This window comes from Neophocaena asiaeorientalis, unplaced genomic scaffold (assembly GCF_003031525.2).
Source record: "Neophocaena asiaeorientalis asiaeorientalis breed wild unplaced genomic scaffold, Neophocaena_asiaeorientalis_V1.1 scaffold398, whole genome shotgun sequence".
NCBI lineage: Eukaryota > Metazoa > Chordata > Mammalia > Artiodactyla > Phocoenidae > Neophocaena > Neophocaena asiaeorientalis.
Genome location: NW_020173416.1, coordinates 2,858,456 through 2,875,584, shown reverse-complemented (window position 1 = coordinate 2,875,584; position 17,129 = coordinate 2,858,456). Strand labels below are relative to the sequence as shown.

The 17,129-nt window shown below is 34.8% G+C and overlaps 1 protein-coding gene across 2 annotated transcripts in view; it reads left to right on the top strand.

Annotated features, from left to right (window-relative positions):
- The window catches only part of GPHN (gephyrin), a 601,186-nt gene that overhangs the window by 308,174 nt on the left and 275,883 nt on the right, over positions 1-17,129 (top strand). For both annotated transcript variants that reach the window (XM_024747262.1, XM_024747261.1), the window contains exon 6: positions 15,373-15,439. In XM_024747262.1, coding sequence (XP_024603030.1) covers positions 15,373-15,439 — 67 coding nt within the window. The remainder of the gene's footprint in view (positions 1-15,372; positions 15,440-17,129) is intronic.

The window sequence follows — 17,129 nt, the reverse complement described above, 5'->3', positions numbered from 1 at the left end:
ATTGAAAGAATTTTACAATGAATACCTTTATGTATTCTAACTAAATTCTACGGTTAACCTTTACTGTAGTTGCTTTATCACTTATCTATCATCTGTTCATCCCGATGTTTAAAAAAATCCACTTATGGGTGTTTATCTGAAGAATATGAAATTACAGTATGAAAAGATACATGCATCCTTATGTTCACTGAAGCAGTTATTTATAATAGCCAAGATATGGAAACAACCTAAATGTTCATCAATGAATGAATGGATAAGGAAAGTGTTTTATTTGTGTATGTATGTATGAATACAACACAGCCATAAAAAAGAAGGAAATCATGCCATTTGGGACAACATGGATGGACCTTGAGGGTATTATGCTAAGTGAAATAAGTCAGATGGAGAAAGACAAATACTGTATGATATTACTTATATGTGGAATCTAAAATATGACACAAATGAACTTATCTACAAAACAGAAACAGACTCATGGACATAGAGAACAGACTTGTGGTTGCCAAGAGGGAGGGGGTTGGGGGAGGGATCAGTTGGGAGTTGGGGATTAGCAGATGCAAACTATAATATAGAGAACAGATAAACAACAAGGTCCTACTGTATAGCACAGGGAACTATATTCAATATGTTGTGATAAACCACAGTGGAAAAGAATATGAAAAAGAATGCGTGTGTGTGTGTGTGTGTGTATAACTGAATCCCTTTGCTGTACAGGAGAAATTAACAACATTGTAAATCAACTATACTTCAATTAAAAAAAGAAGGGAGGGCTCCATTTCCCATGAATGGGGGCGGGCAAATAAATAAAACAAAACAAAACTCATAGATAAAGACAACAGATTGGTGGTTACCGGAGGGGAAGGGGACTTGAGGGTGGGCAAAATGGGTGAAGGGTGTCAATTATATGTTGATGGGTGATAACTAGATTTATGGTGGTAATCATTTTGAAGTTTACACAAATATTGAATTATGTTGCACACCTGAAATTTATATAATGTTATATACCATTTTACCTCATTTTTTTAAAAAAGTAAATCTTTAAAAATAAAACAAATGCTAAACTAAAAAGACAAAAAGAAAAAACTATGTCAGTATCAAGTTTTGTCAGGATAGACAGCAATACTGCTGCTGATAGGAGTATAAATTGGTACACTATGGAATATGATTTGTTTTTATGTAGTAATGCTGTACATCTGCTTATTATTATGACTTATAAACTCCACATCTGGTGATATTCCCTAGAACAGTAGCTTTCACTTTTTTGACCATGAGCCATACTAAAAAATATACTTCACATTGTAATCCAGTACCCTCACACATATGTATGTGTATGGCTCTGTGTATGTGGGTATGTATATATGCATATACATGGACACATATGTGTTTAGAAGGTACAAGTTTTTGGAAACAATAGTTATCCTAACTACAAGGAAGGCATTCTGATATTTTCTGTTTTCTGTATTTGTATGTGTGTGTGTATGCTACTTAAGACAAATATTTAAGTTGGTGTACTGCTCTACTAATTGGTTTTGACCTGCAAGTTGAAGAACACTGCCTTAGGGAAAGACTTACACATATATACCAAGAGAAATGTAAAGGAAAGTTAATAGCTGGATTTTTTGTAATAGCAACAAATGGAAGCAAAAAATGTCCATTAGCAGAAGAATGCATAAATATACCACATTTTATTTATCCAAGAGAATATTGTACAGCAGTGAAAATGAATGTCAACATGGAGGAATCTCACAAATACATCATTGAGTGAGAAAAACCAAGTTATATAAGAATATATGCCACATGATTCCATTTGTATAAATATCAAAAACATGCTAAACTGAACAATATATTTCTATAAACCTATGTGCAAAAGTATTTTTTTAAGTTAACTGTGACTGACATATATTCCAACATGGATGAAACTTGAAAACAAAAGAAGCTAATCTCAAAAGGCCACATGTTATATGATTCCATTTATGTGAAATGTCCAGAATATACAGATCTATAGGACAGAAAGTAGATTAGTGGTTGCTCAGGTCTGAGGGTTAGGAGAAAATGTGGACTGCTGTTAGGTATGGGATTTTTTTTGCGGGAGTGGGGTGGGAGTTAATATAATATTCTAAAATTGATTGTGGTGATGGTTGCACAACTCTGAAATACACTAAAAATAATGTTTTTCACTTTAATGGTGAGTTGTATAGTATGTGAATCACATCTCAATAAAGGTGTTACAGAAATAAGTAAGGGAATGATTTTTAAATTCAGGAAAATAGTTATCTGAGGAAAAATAGAACTTGAGATCAGGATAAAGCACCCAGAGTCTTTGAAGATATAATAGTCTGTTTCTTAACCTAGACTGTAGGTACATAGGTAGGTTTTTTTCATTATTGTCTACATTTTATACATACGTTACAAACTGTATGTATTTAATACTTAATAAAAATTTCTTTTTAAGGGAAACAAAATGGTATTTTTCATATTATTTTATATCCATGCCTATTGTCATCAAGTTAACACAGAATATCAAGTTTCTGGTATTAATCTAGACTAGGACTTAGTTTTCATCCAAGTATGTCCCATTTTAAAGAATTATTCTCTATGTAATTTACAAATATATATATATTTTAGGATTGAAAGGTTACTGTCTCATTATAGTCTCTGTAAGTCACAAAAAATTAAGACTCTGTAAGTCTCTGTAAGTCATTTAAAAACTATAACCTGTCTATTTTCATCACCATTGCAACCATCCTAACTCACCTCTCATATTCCAACATTCTGTTTTCTTTGCACCTCTTCAATCAGTTTTCCACATTGCAGCCCAGAGACATCTTTTGAAAACACAAATATTAGTATGTTATTTCTCTGCTTAAAACTTCAGTGGTATCTCATTTTTCTATGGATAAAGACTGAATTCTTTAAGATTATTTTCCAGAACCTATGTAAGTTGTCTCTGCTGTCTATTTAGCAGCATCTCCCACTGTCTTAATTTGGGCTGCTATAACAAAGAACCAGAGACTGGGTGGCTTATAAACACCAGAAATTTATTTCTCACAGTCCTGGAGGCTAGAAGTCTGAGAATAGGGGGTCCAGCACGGTCAGATTCTGATGAGAACCCTCTTCCAGGTTGTACACTACTGAGGATACAGAAAAGAACTCACATAGTGACAGGTGTGGTGCTCTATAGCGCTCTTTGGAGTCTCTAAGGGCACTAAATCACATTCATGAGGGCTCTACCCTCATGACCTAATTGCCTCCCCAAGCCCCCAACTCCTAATACCATCATATTGAGGGTTAGGATTTCAATATATGAATTTGGGGAGGATACAAACATTCACTCCATTCCACCCACCTACCCTCATTATTGTTACTACACACATCAGGTTCTGTCTCTAGCTTCCGAGTCGTTTGTTCATGCCATTTCCCCTGCCTAGAATGTTCTTCCCACTCTAACTGATAACACCTGTTCTTCAGGTAGCAGCTTAGGTTTTCCTTCCTTCTAGAAGCCTTCCCTAACCATCCCTTGCCCTCCCCCGACTAAGACTAAAGTGCCCTTCCTGTTGTTCCTATAGCTATTAATATGCCTATAACTTAGTTAACTGTCTTAATACTTACTGATATTTTCCTATAAATCTGTAAACTCCCCTAGGGCAACACTGTTTGCTTATTGCCCAGGTTAAGTACTCAGTAAATATTTACTGAATGAATTAATTAATTCACTCTGATAACCATACTTTATATATTTTAGAAGGTGTTTTTAAATAAGAAATTTATGTTAAATTATCCCACAATTAATTAGCAAATAGGTTCATGGTCTTTAGTACTTGTTTTTTTGTTTTTTTCCCCGATAGCTCTCCATTAGATGAGTTATATTGAAATTAATGACAGTTCAGTCTATCATTTAAGTTTATGCACTAACCAAGTTCACCTGATTTTTAAATATATTCTTTATTTTTTAAAAAACGACTGTTACATTACCATTTAATATTGAATATTTCTGGCTGTTTATGCATCTTCTTCTCACCGCTGTGGCCTCTCCCGCTGCGGAGCACAGACTCCGGATGCGCAGGCCCAGCGGCCATGGCTCACGGGCCTAGCCGCTCCGCAGCATGTGGGATCCTCCCGGACCGGGGCACGAACCCACGTCCCCTGCATCGGCAGGCGGACTCTCAACCACTGCGCCACCAGGAAGCCCTCATTTGATATCTTTAAAGAAGACAAAAACTAGAACATTCTTTCAAAGGAAATAAACAAAAGTCCTATTATTCTATTTCTAATTTCCTTTTTAATTTCTGAGATTTATTTTGTAAGTATAAATTCAGGCAAATATATCTCAAACTTTCATTGAATAAAATGTTGCTATTCTACCTATAGTGCTTACAAAAATAATTTATCTTCCGTATCAGATCTAGAAATATCTAAAAATGAGAGCTAAAAGGCAAGTAATATCTGTCAAAGTTGGCAGTAATTTATATTTACATATAAAAAACTAGAAGGTAATATACTATTGTATACATACCTCGAGGGGGTGTTTTGTGTGTAATGTAAAAATGCCAGTAAAACACATGACATATAACAAGCACTAGTTAGATGTTAAGTTTTTCACAAGTCTTCTCAATCTCATTGCCATATCATTAATAGCAAAAGAGAAAAAAATCAGGTGTTGCCCCCTTTCTCCCTGCAAAAAAAGAAAAGTGAAAAAACAGTAGAAAAGGAAGCAGGATTTCTCTAGAAAAAACAAAGTATTGTATGAGGTACTGAAACAGATACATCACAGAACATATACCAGAAATCATTCAACTTGTATTTAGTGTTTCTATTATCAGACTTTCTTTTCTTTGTATCTTGTATTATGCCCTTTCCATTTATTTTAGACTGTTATTCCTCAAGTAGTGCTTGATTATATTGAACAGAATCCATCAGTGGTCCCTGATACCTTAGGAATACATTCTAGCTCTTTATCGTGAATTTATGACTTTCAGTGTCTAATCACAATATACTTTCTAAGAGAAAAAGGGCCAGATACTTATTAAGTATCCATTAAGTACCATACTGTATATTATGTATCCACTGTACTATACGTTATATGTCAAGGATTATATTAATTCCTACAACAACTCAGATTTTGAAAACTACATTAAAGAGACTCAGTAACTAACGCAAGTTTACACTGATAATAAATAGTAGTACCAAAATTCAAGCATAGTTTATCACAGTAGTTCTCAAGTTTTGCCATGGAACAAAATCAACTAGAGAGCTTAGTAAGATACTAAGTGGTAGATCTCACCCCATAGTTTTTGATTCAGTAGGTCAGTCACAGTGAGGAAAGGAGCAGGGCAGTGTGGAACGTTTTACATTTCTAACAATTTACCAAATGATGCATATATTGCTGGCACAGAGACCACACATTGCAAACTATTAATCTTTCAGACTGCAACATCTTTCCACTGGTACTTCTTATCTCACATTACTCCTCTGAGTACAATGTGCTCTCACTAGATGAAGGACTTAATATACCCAGAAAGTACTTGGTGCTATTTTTTTTGGCTCTGTGCTTTTATCTTGTTTTTCCCCTCCACTTAAAACTATCCTCTTTTTCTTGCCCTTCCCCCACTTTCCTACCTGTTGAAATATTTTCCTTTATAAAATCACTCAAGAGCTATCTCTTGCATAAAGACATACTTCATACCCTCCCATAGAAATTTATTTCTTTTATTTTGAGCTCATTGTATTTTAGGATAACTTGTGTCATCACCTACTATCTTGTAGTTGTTTATATGCTTTTGTGAATCTGTATTAATATTTGTAAACTCCTTAAGGAATTGGGTTGCATTTATCCCATAATACTCACTACAGGTCATTTAATAAGTTTTGGAATATGCTAAGAATATGGTGCTTATGTTTTTGAAAACTGTTAAGTAAAACGGTGTTTGTAAAAATACTTCATTAACCAAAAAGGTTTATATAAATGAAAAGTACTTTCTTCTTACAATAACTCTGGACGTTCTAGAAGTGAAAAAACACATCTCAAAATTAATTTTTTTTTTTGTGGTATGTGGGCCTCTCACTGTTGTGGCCTCTCCCGTTGCGGAGCGCAGGCCACAGGCTTCGGACGCGCAGGCTCAGCAGCCATGGCTCACGGGCCCAGCCGCTCTGCGGCATGTGGGATCTTCCTGGACCAGTGTGCACGAACCTCTGTCCCCTGCGTCGGCAGGCGGACTCTCAACCACTGCGCCACCTGGGAAGTCCTCAAAATTAATTTTTAAATATTCAAAGAGAACAGGGAACTAACAAAGAATTTTTGTTAAGTCTTATCTCATATTTTTGGCAAAATAAAAGGCCACAGAGATTGAGGGGGAAAAAAGATATAATTTCTCATGGCTATATACTAAGGCTTTTAATTATATCACACATACACACATAACACATACAGAAATAGTGGTCTAGGTATTATGATTATTATGTACATACAGTACTGGTAGAAGTTTATACCCATAGCTTTATTAACACTGCTATTTGGGTATCAACCTAGAGCAGATGAAGTATTATTGGAGACATAACAGGACTGGGCTTGATGACCAAAAAGTTGGAATTAAAAGTATTGACTGAATTTTAATTTGTCACTAACCTTGTGGTAGAGGGAGTTAATAAAACCTGGAACATTCTTGGAAACATCCTTGGAAAATAGTTATATTCTTGGAAAATATATTCCATGTTTTGTAATACTTGATAAATTAAAAATGTAGATAGACCCAACATCATTCTAAGAAAGGATAAATTTATGACCACTATACTTAGAAAAAGAAATGACATAAGCACAGTTAGAATGAACTTGCTTCATAAAATTACAAAGATCCCAGAGGCATGTATCAATCTGTACCTAAAAGACAAAACCTCAAAAAAAGACCTTAATGAAACAGATATAAATGGTTTACCTCAAAAAAAGTTCAAAATAATGGTCATAAACGTGCTCACCAAGGTCAGGAGAACAATGCATGTACAAAGTAAGAATTTCAACAAAGAGAGAATATAAGAAAGTGCCAAACAGAAGTCACAAACCTGAAGAATACAATAACTGAACTGAAAATTTCAGTACAAGGGTTCAACAGCACTAGATAATGCAGAAGCAGGGATTGAGGAACTTGAAGACAGGGCAATGGAACTCATCCAGAAAGAGGAACAGAAAGAAAAAGAGTGAAGATAGCTTACAGGACTTACAGGACAACATCAAGCAGAATAATATTAACATTTCTGTGAATTCCAGAGAGAAAAGAGGAAGGGACAGAAACCTATTTAAAGGAATAATTAATGGCTGAAAATGTCCCTAACCTGGGAAACAGACATCCAGATCCAGGAAGCCCAGAGAGTTTCAGTAAACATGAATCCAAAGAGACCCACCCACACAAAGACATATTGCAATTACATTGTCAAAAATTGTAAAGACAAGGAGAGAATCTTAAAAGCAAGAAAGAAAAACAATGTCTTATATATAAGGAAACTTCCATAATACCTTTAGTAGATTCTTTAGCAGAAACTTTTCAGGCTAGAAGGGAGTGACATGATGTATTTAAAGTGGTGAAGTGAAAAAATTGTCTATCAAGAATACTTTACCCAAGAAAGTTGTCCTTCAGTATTAAAGGAAAGGTGAAGAATTCCAGTCACGCAAAAGCTAAAAGAGTTCAGCACCACTAGATTGGCCTTACAAGAAAAGTTAAAGGGACTTCTTTAAGCTGAAATGAAAGAGTGCTAACAGGAAAGCATATGAAAATGTAAACCTCACTGGTAAAGGTAAATACATAGTTCAATTTAGAATAATCTACTCTTGTAATGGCAGTGGATTGACCACTTATCTAGTGTGAAGGGTTAAAGTAGTAAAAGTAACTATAACTACAATAATTTGTTTAGTGAATACTCAAAAAGATGCAGATTGCAACATCAAAAGCATTAAACATAGTAAGAGTAAAACTGTAGAGCTTTAGAATGTGTTTGAACTTAAGTTGTTATAAGCTTAAAATAGACATAAATAAAAGTTGTTATCAGCTTAAAATAGATTTATAAATAAAAGATGTTTTGCATAAGCTTAATGGTAACCACATAGCAAAAACCTATAGTAGATACACAAAGATAAACAAAAAGGAATCTAAGCATACTACTACCAAAAAAATCACAAAGGAAGGGAGCAAGAGAAAGAAACAAAGGAATTATGAAACAGCAAGAAAATAGTTAACAAAATGGCAATAAGTGCATACTTATCAATAATTACTTTAAATGTAAATGAATAAATTTTCCAATCAAAATATACAGTAGCTGAATTTTTTTTAAAAAAAGCACCCCACTATATGCTGCCTAACTTCTCACATACACATTGAAAGTAAAAGGATGGAAAAAGATATTCCATGCAAATAAAAAACAAAAGAAAGCTGGGATAGCTATAATTGTATGAGACAAAATAAACTTAAGCAAAAGACTATATAAGAGACAAAGAAGGTCACTGTATAATAATAAAGGGATCAATCCAACCAGAGGATATAACGTTTGTAAATATTTACGCACCCAACATAGGAGCACCTATGAATATAAAGTATATAAAGCAAGTATTAACATACCTTAAGTGAGAAATAGACAGTAAATACAATAATTGGAGATTTCAATACTCCGCTTTCATCAGTGGATAGATCATCCAGACAGAAAATCAGTAAGGAAACACTGGACTTAAATGACACTTTAGATCAAATGGAAAGCAACAGAATACTCATTCTTCTCAAATGCACATAGAACATTCTCCAGAATAGATCACATGTTAAGCCACAATACAAATCTTGAAATTTAAGAAGATTAAAATCATATCAATCATCTTTTCTGACTATAATAGTATGAAACTAGAAATCAATTACAAGAAGAAAATTGGAAAATCCACAAATATATGGAGATTCAACAAAATGCTACTAAACAACCAGTGGGTCAAAGGAGAAATCAAAAGAGAAATCCAAAAGTATCTTGAGGCACATGAAAATGGAAACACAACATACCAAAACTTATGCAGCAAAAGCAGTTCTAAGAGGGAAGTTCAGAGCAATCAATTCCTACATTAAGAAAGAAGAAAGAGCTTAAAGAAACAACCTAACGTTACACTCCAAAGAATTTTTAAAAAACAAAACAACTAAGCCTGTAGTTGAAGGAAGGAAATAACAAAGACCAGAGTAAAAAAAAAAAATAGGGACTTCTCTGGTGGCACCAGTGGTTAAGAATCTGCCTGCCAATGCAGGGGACACAGGTTTGATCCCTGATCCAGGAGGATCCCACACCCCGTGGAGCAAGTAAGCCCGTGTGCCACAACTACTGAGCCTGTACCCTAGAGCCCATGAGCCACAACTGCTGAGCTCACTCACTGCAACTACTGAGTCTGTGTGCCTAGGGCCCGTGCTCTGCAACAAGAGAAGCCACTGCAATGAGAAGCCTGCACACTGCAATGAAGAGTAGCCCCTGCTTACTGCAGCTACAGAAAGCCCACGCACAGCAACGAAGACCCAATGCAGCCAAAAATAAATAAATGTATTATTTTTCTTAAATGACATAGAGACTAAAAAGACAATAGAAATGATCAATGAAATGAAGACCTGGTTCTTTGAAAAGAAAAACAAGATAGACAAGCCTTTAGCTTAGACTCATCAAGAAAGAAGAGGACTCATAAATAAAATTAGAAATGAAAGAGGAGACGTTACAACTGATACCACAAAAATACAAAGAATCTACTGTGTACAAAGAGACTGCTATGTACAATTATACACCAACAAACTGGACAGCCTAGAAGATATGGAAAAATTCCCAACATCCACAAATCAGTGAGTATGATAGACCACAGTAACAAAATGATGGATAAAAATCATATGATCATGTCCATAGATGCAGAAAAAATTTTGAGAAAATTGAACATCCATTCGTGATGAGAATTCTCAGCAAAGTGGGTATAGAGGGAACATACTTCAATGTAATAAAAGCCATATGTGACAAGCCCACAACTAACATACTCAATGGTGTAAAAACTGAAAACTTTTCCTCTAAGATTAGGAGCAAGACATGGACAACCACTCTTGCCACTTTTATCCAAGATAGTAATGGAAGTCCTAGCCAGAGCAATTAGAGAAGGAAAAGAAATAAGTCACCCAAATCAGAAAGGAAGAAGTAAAATGTCTTTCTTTGCAGATGACATGATATTATATATAGTATACTATACGGGCTTCACCAAGAAAAAAAAAAAGTTAAAACTAATAAATTTAGTAAAGGTTCAGAGTACAAAATCAATATATAAAAATCAGTTACATTTCTATGCACTAATAACAAATTATCAGGAAGAGAAATTAAGAAAACAATACCATTTACAATTGCATCAAAAAGAATAAAATACCTAGGAATAAATTTAAGAAATTGAAAGACTTGTACACTGAAAACTGTAAAACATTGATGAAAGAAATTGAAGAATTCACAGAGAAATGTATATATCATTCAAACATAAAGTCAAAAAGGAAACATAGTCCTTAAATGAAACAGTGGACTTAAGATATTTATACAGATCATTTCATCCAAATGCAGCAGACTACACATTCTTCTTAAATGCACATGGAATATTTTCAAGAATATACCATATGTTGGAACACAAAAGAAGTCACAATGAATTTAAATATTGAAACCATATCACGCATCTTTTCCACCGCCATGGCATGATCAACTATCAATACAAGAAGAAAGCTGGAAAAATCACAAATATATGGAGACTAAACAACATGCTACTGAACAACTATTGGTTCAATGAAATCAAAAGGAGAAATCAAAAAATACCTGAACACAAATAAAATGAAAATGCAACATATCAAAATCTGTAGGATGTAGCAAAAGCAGTACTTACAGGAATGTTTATAGCAATAAGGCCTACCTTAAGAATCAAGAAATATCTCAAATAAACAGTCTAACATTACACCTAAAGGAGCTAGGGCGGGGGGAAAGAACAAAGTCGAAAATCAATATAAGGAAGAAAATAAAAATCAGAGCAGAAATAAATAGAGACTAAAAAAGGCAATGGAAAAAAGTCAATGAAACTGTTTCTTTAAAGAGATAAACAAAATTGACAAACCTTTAGCTAGACTCACTAAGAAAAAAGAGAAGGTGTAGATAAATAAAATCAGAAACAAGGAAAAATTACAGCCAATATCACAGAAATACAAAGGATCATAAGAGAATACTGTGAAAAGCTATGCATCAACGAATTGGACAACCTAGAAGAACTGGATCAATTCTTAGAATCACACATTCTTCCAAAACTGAATCATGTGAAATAGAAAATCTGAATATATTGATCACTAGTAGGGAGATGGAAACAGTAATCAAAAACCTCCTAAGGAACACATCCAGGACCAGACAACTTAATTGCTGAATTCTACCAAACATTTAAAGACTTAATACCAATTCTTCTCAAACACTTCCAAAAACTAGAAGAGAAGGGAACACTTCATAACTCTTTTTATGAGGCCAACATTACCCTAATACCAAAACCAGACAAGAACAACACACAAAAAAGAAAATTACAGGCCAGTATGTCTGACAGACATAGATGTAAAAATTCTCAACAAAACATTAGCAAACTGAATACAGCAATACATTAAAAGGATCATACACCATGATCAAATGGGCTTTATTCCAGGGATGTAAGGATGGTTCAGTATCCACAAATCAATCAACATGATATAATACATTAACAAACCTGAAGGACAAAAATCATGATTATATCAATAGTTGCCAAAAAAACAGCATATGACAAGAGTCAACACCCATTTATGATTAAAAAAGAAAAAACTCAATAAAGTGAAGGAGCATACATCAACATAATAAAAGCCATATGTGACAAACCCACAGCTAACATCATACTGAATGGTGAAAAACTGAAAATTTTTTCTCTAACATTTGGAACAAGAGAAGGATACCTACTCTTGCCACCTTGCCACTCTTACTCAACATAGTACTGAAGTCCTAGCTAGAGCAATTAGGTAAGGAAAATCCAGATTGGAAAGGAAGAAGTAATACTGTCACTATTTGTGGATAACATGATTTTATATATAGAAAACCCTAAAGATTCTACAGAAAGACTATTAGAAATAATGAATGCAGTAAAGTTGTAGGATACAAAATCAGCATGCAAAAATCTGTTGCATTTCTGTACACTAAGAATGAACTAGCATAAAGAGAAATTAAGGAAACATTTCCTTTTACAATCAAAACAAAAAGAATAAAATACCTAGTAGTAAATTAATCCAAAGAAGTGAAAACTATAAGACATTGTTGAAAGAAATTGAATAAGACACAAAGAAATGGAAAGATAGTCCATGCTCATGTTACAAAAATTAACATTGTTAAAATATCCACATTACCTAAAGCAACCTATGGATTCAGTGAAGTCCCCATCAAAATACCAATGACATTTTTTATAGAAATAGAACAAAAAATCCTACAATTTGTATAGAACTGCAGAAGGCCCTGGATAGCCAAAGCAATCTTGAGGAAAATGATCAAAGTGGAGGTATTACACTCCCTGATTTCAAATTATACTACAAAACAGTAATAATCAAAACAGCATGGTATTGGCAGAAAAACAGACATAAATCAATGGAACACAATTGAGAGCCCAGAAATAAACCCATACATATATGGACAATTAATTTGCAACAAAGGAGCAAAGAACATAAAATGGAGAAAGGACAGTTTCTTCAATAAATTGTGTTGGGAAAACTGGATAGCACATGCAAAAGAATGAAACTAGACCCTATCTTGCACCATACACAAAAATTAACTCAAAATGGATTAAAGACTTGAATGTAAAACCAGAAACCATAAAACTTCTAGAAGAAAACGTAGGCAGTATACTTTTCACATCAGTCTTAGCAGTCTCTTTCTGGATATGTATCCTCAGGCAAAGGAAACGGAAACAAAAACAAAAACAAATGGGACTACATCAAACTAAAAAATTCTACACAGCAAAAGAAACCATCAACAAAATGAAAAGAAACCTTACCAAATGGCAGAAGATATATGCAAATCATGTATCCCATAAGTGGTTAATATTCAAAACTATAAACAACAATTTTTTTAAAATTAAAAAATGGGCAGAGGATCTGAATAGACATTTTTCCAAAGAAGACATACAGATGGCCAACAGGCACATCAGAAGATGTTCAACATCACTAATTCAGGAAAAGCAACTCAAAACCACAATGAGATATCACCTCACACCCATTAGAATGGCTGTTATTGAAAACAATAACAAGTGTTGGAGAGGAGATGCAGAAAAGGGAACCCTCATACACTGTTGGTGGCAGTGTACATTAGTGCAGCCACTCTGGAAAAAAGTATGGAGGTTTCTAAATACATTAAAAATAACTGTCATGTGATCCAGCAATTCGACCTTTGGGTATTTATCCAAAGCAAACAGAATCCCTATCTCAAAAAGATATCTGCACCTCCATCTTTACTGCAGCGTTATTTACAATAGCCAGGACATGGAAACCAACTAAGTATCCATTGATGGGTAAATGGATAAAGGAAATGAGGTATGTATATGCTATAGAACATTATTCAGTCATAAAAATAAGAAAATCTTGCTACTTGTGACAACATGAATGGACTTTGAGTCCATTGTGCTAAGTAAAATAGGTCAAAGAAAGACAAATACTATATGATCTCACTTACATATGCAATCTAAAAATAATCAACTCATAGATACAGAGAACAGATTGGTGGTTGCCGGAGGCAGGGGTTGGTGTGTGGGTAAAATGCGTGAAGGTCGTTGAAAGGCACAAATTTCCACATATAAATCCTGGGGATGTAATGTACAGCATGTTGATTATAGTTAATAATATTGTATAGTTGAAAGTTTCTAAGAGAGTAGATTGTAAGAGTTCTCATCACAAGAAAAAAATTGTACTGTGTGTGGTGATGGATATTAACTTATTGTGATAATCATTTCACAAACTATACACATATCAAATAATTATGTTGTATACCTAAAACTAATACAATGTTATTTGTCAACTATATCTCAATTAAAAAGAAAAGCGTATGGAAAGTTTTAAATAGCTATGAACACTTTGTGAATAGGACAAGAAAAAAACAATAAAATAAAAGACAATTTTAGGTTATTTCAAAGACTTAAAGTAATTAAAGAAGAAACTCAATCAGAAGTTTTAGGAAAAGACTCTTATGTGGCTTACAATCTAAGTTGTGAAATTTTAGAAATAGACTAATCTGATCTAGTCCTTTTGTTTTCAAATGATGGAAATGATATCATTACCAGGTCAAAGTAACACAGCCAATTATTGGAAGAGCATGATTTGAACTCTCATGAAATCTAGGCCTTCAACTCTTTTTTTTTTTTTTTAAGATGTTGGGGGTAGGAGTTAATTAATTTATTTATCTTTGCTGTGTTGGGTCTTCGTCTCTGTGCGAGGGCTTTCTCTAATTGTGGCAAGCGGGAGCCACTCTTCATTGCGGTGCGTGGGTCTCTCACTATCACGGCCTCTCGTGTTGTGGAGCACAGACTCCAGACGCACAGGCTCAGTAGTTGTGGCTCACGGGCCCAGTTGCTCCGCAGCATGTGGGATCCTCCCAGACCAGGGCTGGAACCCGTGTCCCCTGCATTAGCAGGCAAATTCTCAACCACTGCGCCACCAGGGAAGCCCATAGGCCTTCAACTCTTTATTCCAGTTTCCCATGCTTTTCCACTATTTATGTTTCTTATCTAACCACTTGGTTTAAAAGTGGCCTGAAAATTTACAATGATCTCTGAAAGACCTTTCTACTTTAAATTGACACATTATCAATGAATCAGTTAACAGCTGAGCTCTCTAAACTCTCCCCACTGCTGTTGAGTTATGAGAGACCTGTCTTACTTTAAAACTTATAGACTTCCTGAGAAGCAAGAGTTTAAACATCTCACTCAACTCATGAGTGCCTTATGTGTTAGACTTTTGAACATAGATATTACTATACTAGTCATTTTTAATATGCTATCTCATTGAATTAGAACTGTAAGAGATATGAAAAAGTTGAAGTTAGAGGAAGAAGATAATTTGGCCAGTATTTCTTTAAAGTGGCTAATTTATTCTGATTTCATGTTCAGTGCATTTTTCAAATCCCCTACACTAACCATTATTATAAAAACCTCAGCTAGAGTGAGTGCCCAATTTGTATAACAGTTGGTGAATCTTTAGCTATAACAACTTTATTCCTAAAACAGTTGTTCACATATAAAGTACAATGATTGATCTTTGTTGTTGAATGTATTTAAACCAACTATCATTCTAATTTAGTATTCATCAGGTTTCTCTTTCCTTCCAGGCCTGTATGTGGAATCAGAGGGAAAACTCTGATAATTAACTTGCCAGGTAGCAAGAAAGGATCTCAGGTAAGCTATCTTGAGATTTATATGGTTTAGTGTAAGAAATTTTGGCCACTATGAGAGCCAAACAAAAAGTTGGAGCACTCCACAAGACTACCCTCACTTCTGACACCAATTGCAGTTCAATGCCTTCCCCAAACCACCCTCAGTTTCAGTAATTCACAAGATGGATTCAGAGAACTCATTGAAAGGTGGTATACTCATGGTTATGGTTTATTACAGGGAAAGGATACAGATTAAAATCAACCAAGGGAAGGAGTACATAAGACAGAATAAAGGAGAGGTACCAAATGGAGAGCTTCTAATATCTTCTTCCTGTGGAATCATGAACACATTGCTCTCTGGGCATCAGTGTGTAACAACACAGGGATTATTGCTTATCAGGGAAGCTCTAAGCCCTTAGCATCTGGAGTTTTTATTGAGGCACATCATATACTGCCCATATACCTGTAGTCTCCAACACTTTCCAAAGGCAAAATTGATACCACATTTCCCAAAGCCCCCATCATAAATCACAGTTAGACTGTCTGGTGGCCAGAGTTTCCAGACAAAGACACTCCTTTCATTTCCCAGTAACTGAGGGCAAAGGCCAGACTCTCTTTGGGTAAGGTTAATTCTGTATTACACAAGCTACCCCCTGGCCTCTGGCCAAGGCTTTCTTACAACAAAACAATCATATTTGTATGGCTGGCCATCTGTATTTAGTATAGCATGTATATTATAGACACAACATCAGTAACAGTGTGACTATGCCTAAGATTTGGAGGAGCCAGAGTGGGATAGGAATAAATTTAGAGAAACAGGTAATTCATCCTCTAAAGCCATTATACAAATTTTCATATTTTTGTACTCAATATTATTAATTTTCCATCTTGATCTACTATTATTTGTGCCCTATGATACATTCTCACAGCTATTTACTATAGAAATTAGCTCTCTTGCTCAGGCCAATCATTTCCCATTGGTATTGCGTATTGAGGAGGCTTTAATTCAAATTCCCAGTATATATCACTATCAATATCATCATTATAATCTTATTAACAATGCCTGTATTATAACATATCATAGTAAATTAGTAAATATAACCTGAAAAATAAGAGTCAAAAGATACTGGCACATTACTGGAGTCCTACACAGACATTAACAGTTATCCTAGTCGTCATGATATCATATGATCAAAACATGTCCCAGAGCAATGTTCCTCAGGTTTACAGACTTGTCAGGTTGCAAAAGCAGGAGTAGTCTCAGCAACATATGGCTTTTCCCTTTCTGGCATCTGCTACAGCTGAGCCAAGAAACAATATCGTCTTTGTTCTAAGCTTCTTTTGAGACACCAAGGTAATACTGGATTTCCCTTGTTGCATAACGCATTTACTCATTCCTTTACCTTCAACTGCCATTCCTCCTTCTCTCCATTTATACTCAGACATTTCCTTTGAACATCTTTGAATGAGACTGTTGGTTTGGCCACTGGGCTGGCCCAGATTGCCATTAGTAATACTAGTTTAGCAAGTACTTCCCACTCAGTCCATTTCATTCATATAAGATAAGGTTACGGTTACATAGGTACCGAGCTAGTAGGCAGTCTGAAACACCAGGCAATATAACTGCATTTACTGTCAAGCCCAATTTGACCAGATGGAGTAAGACATAGTCTACACCATCAGGCCCTTAGGAATTCTGACATAAAGATTTA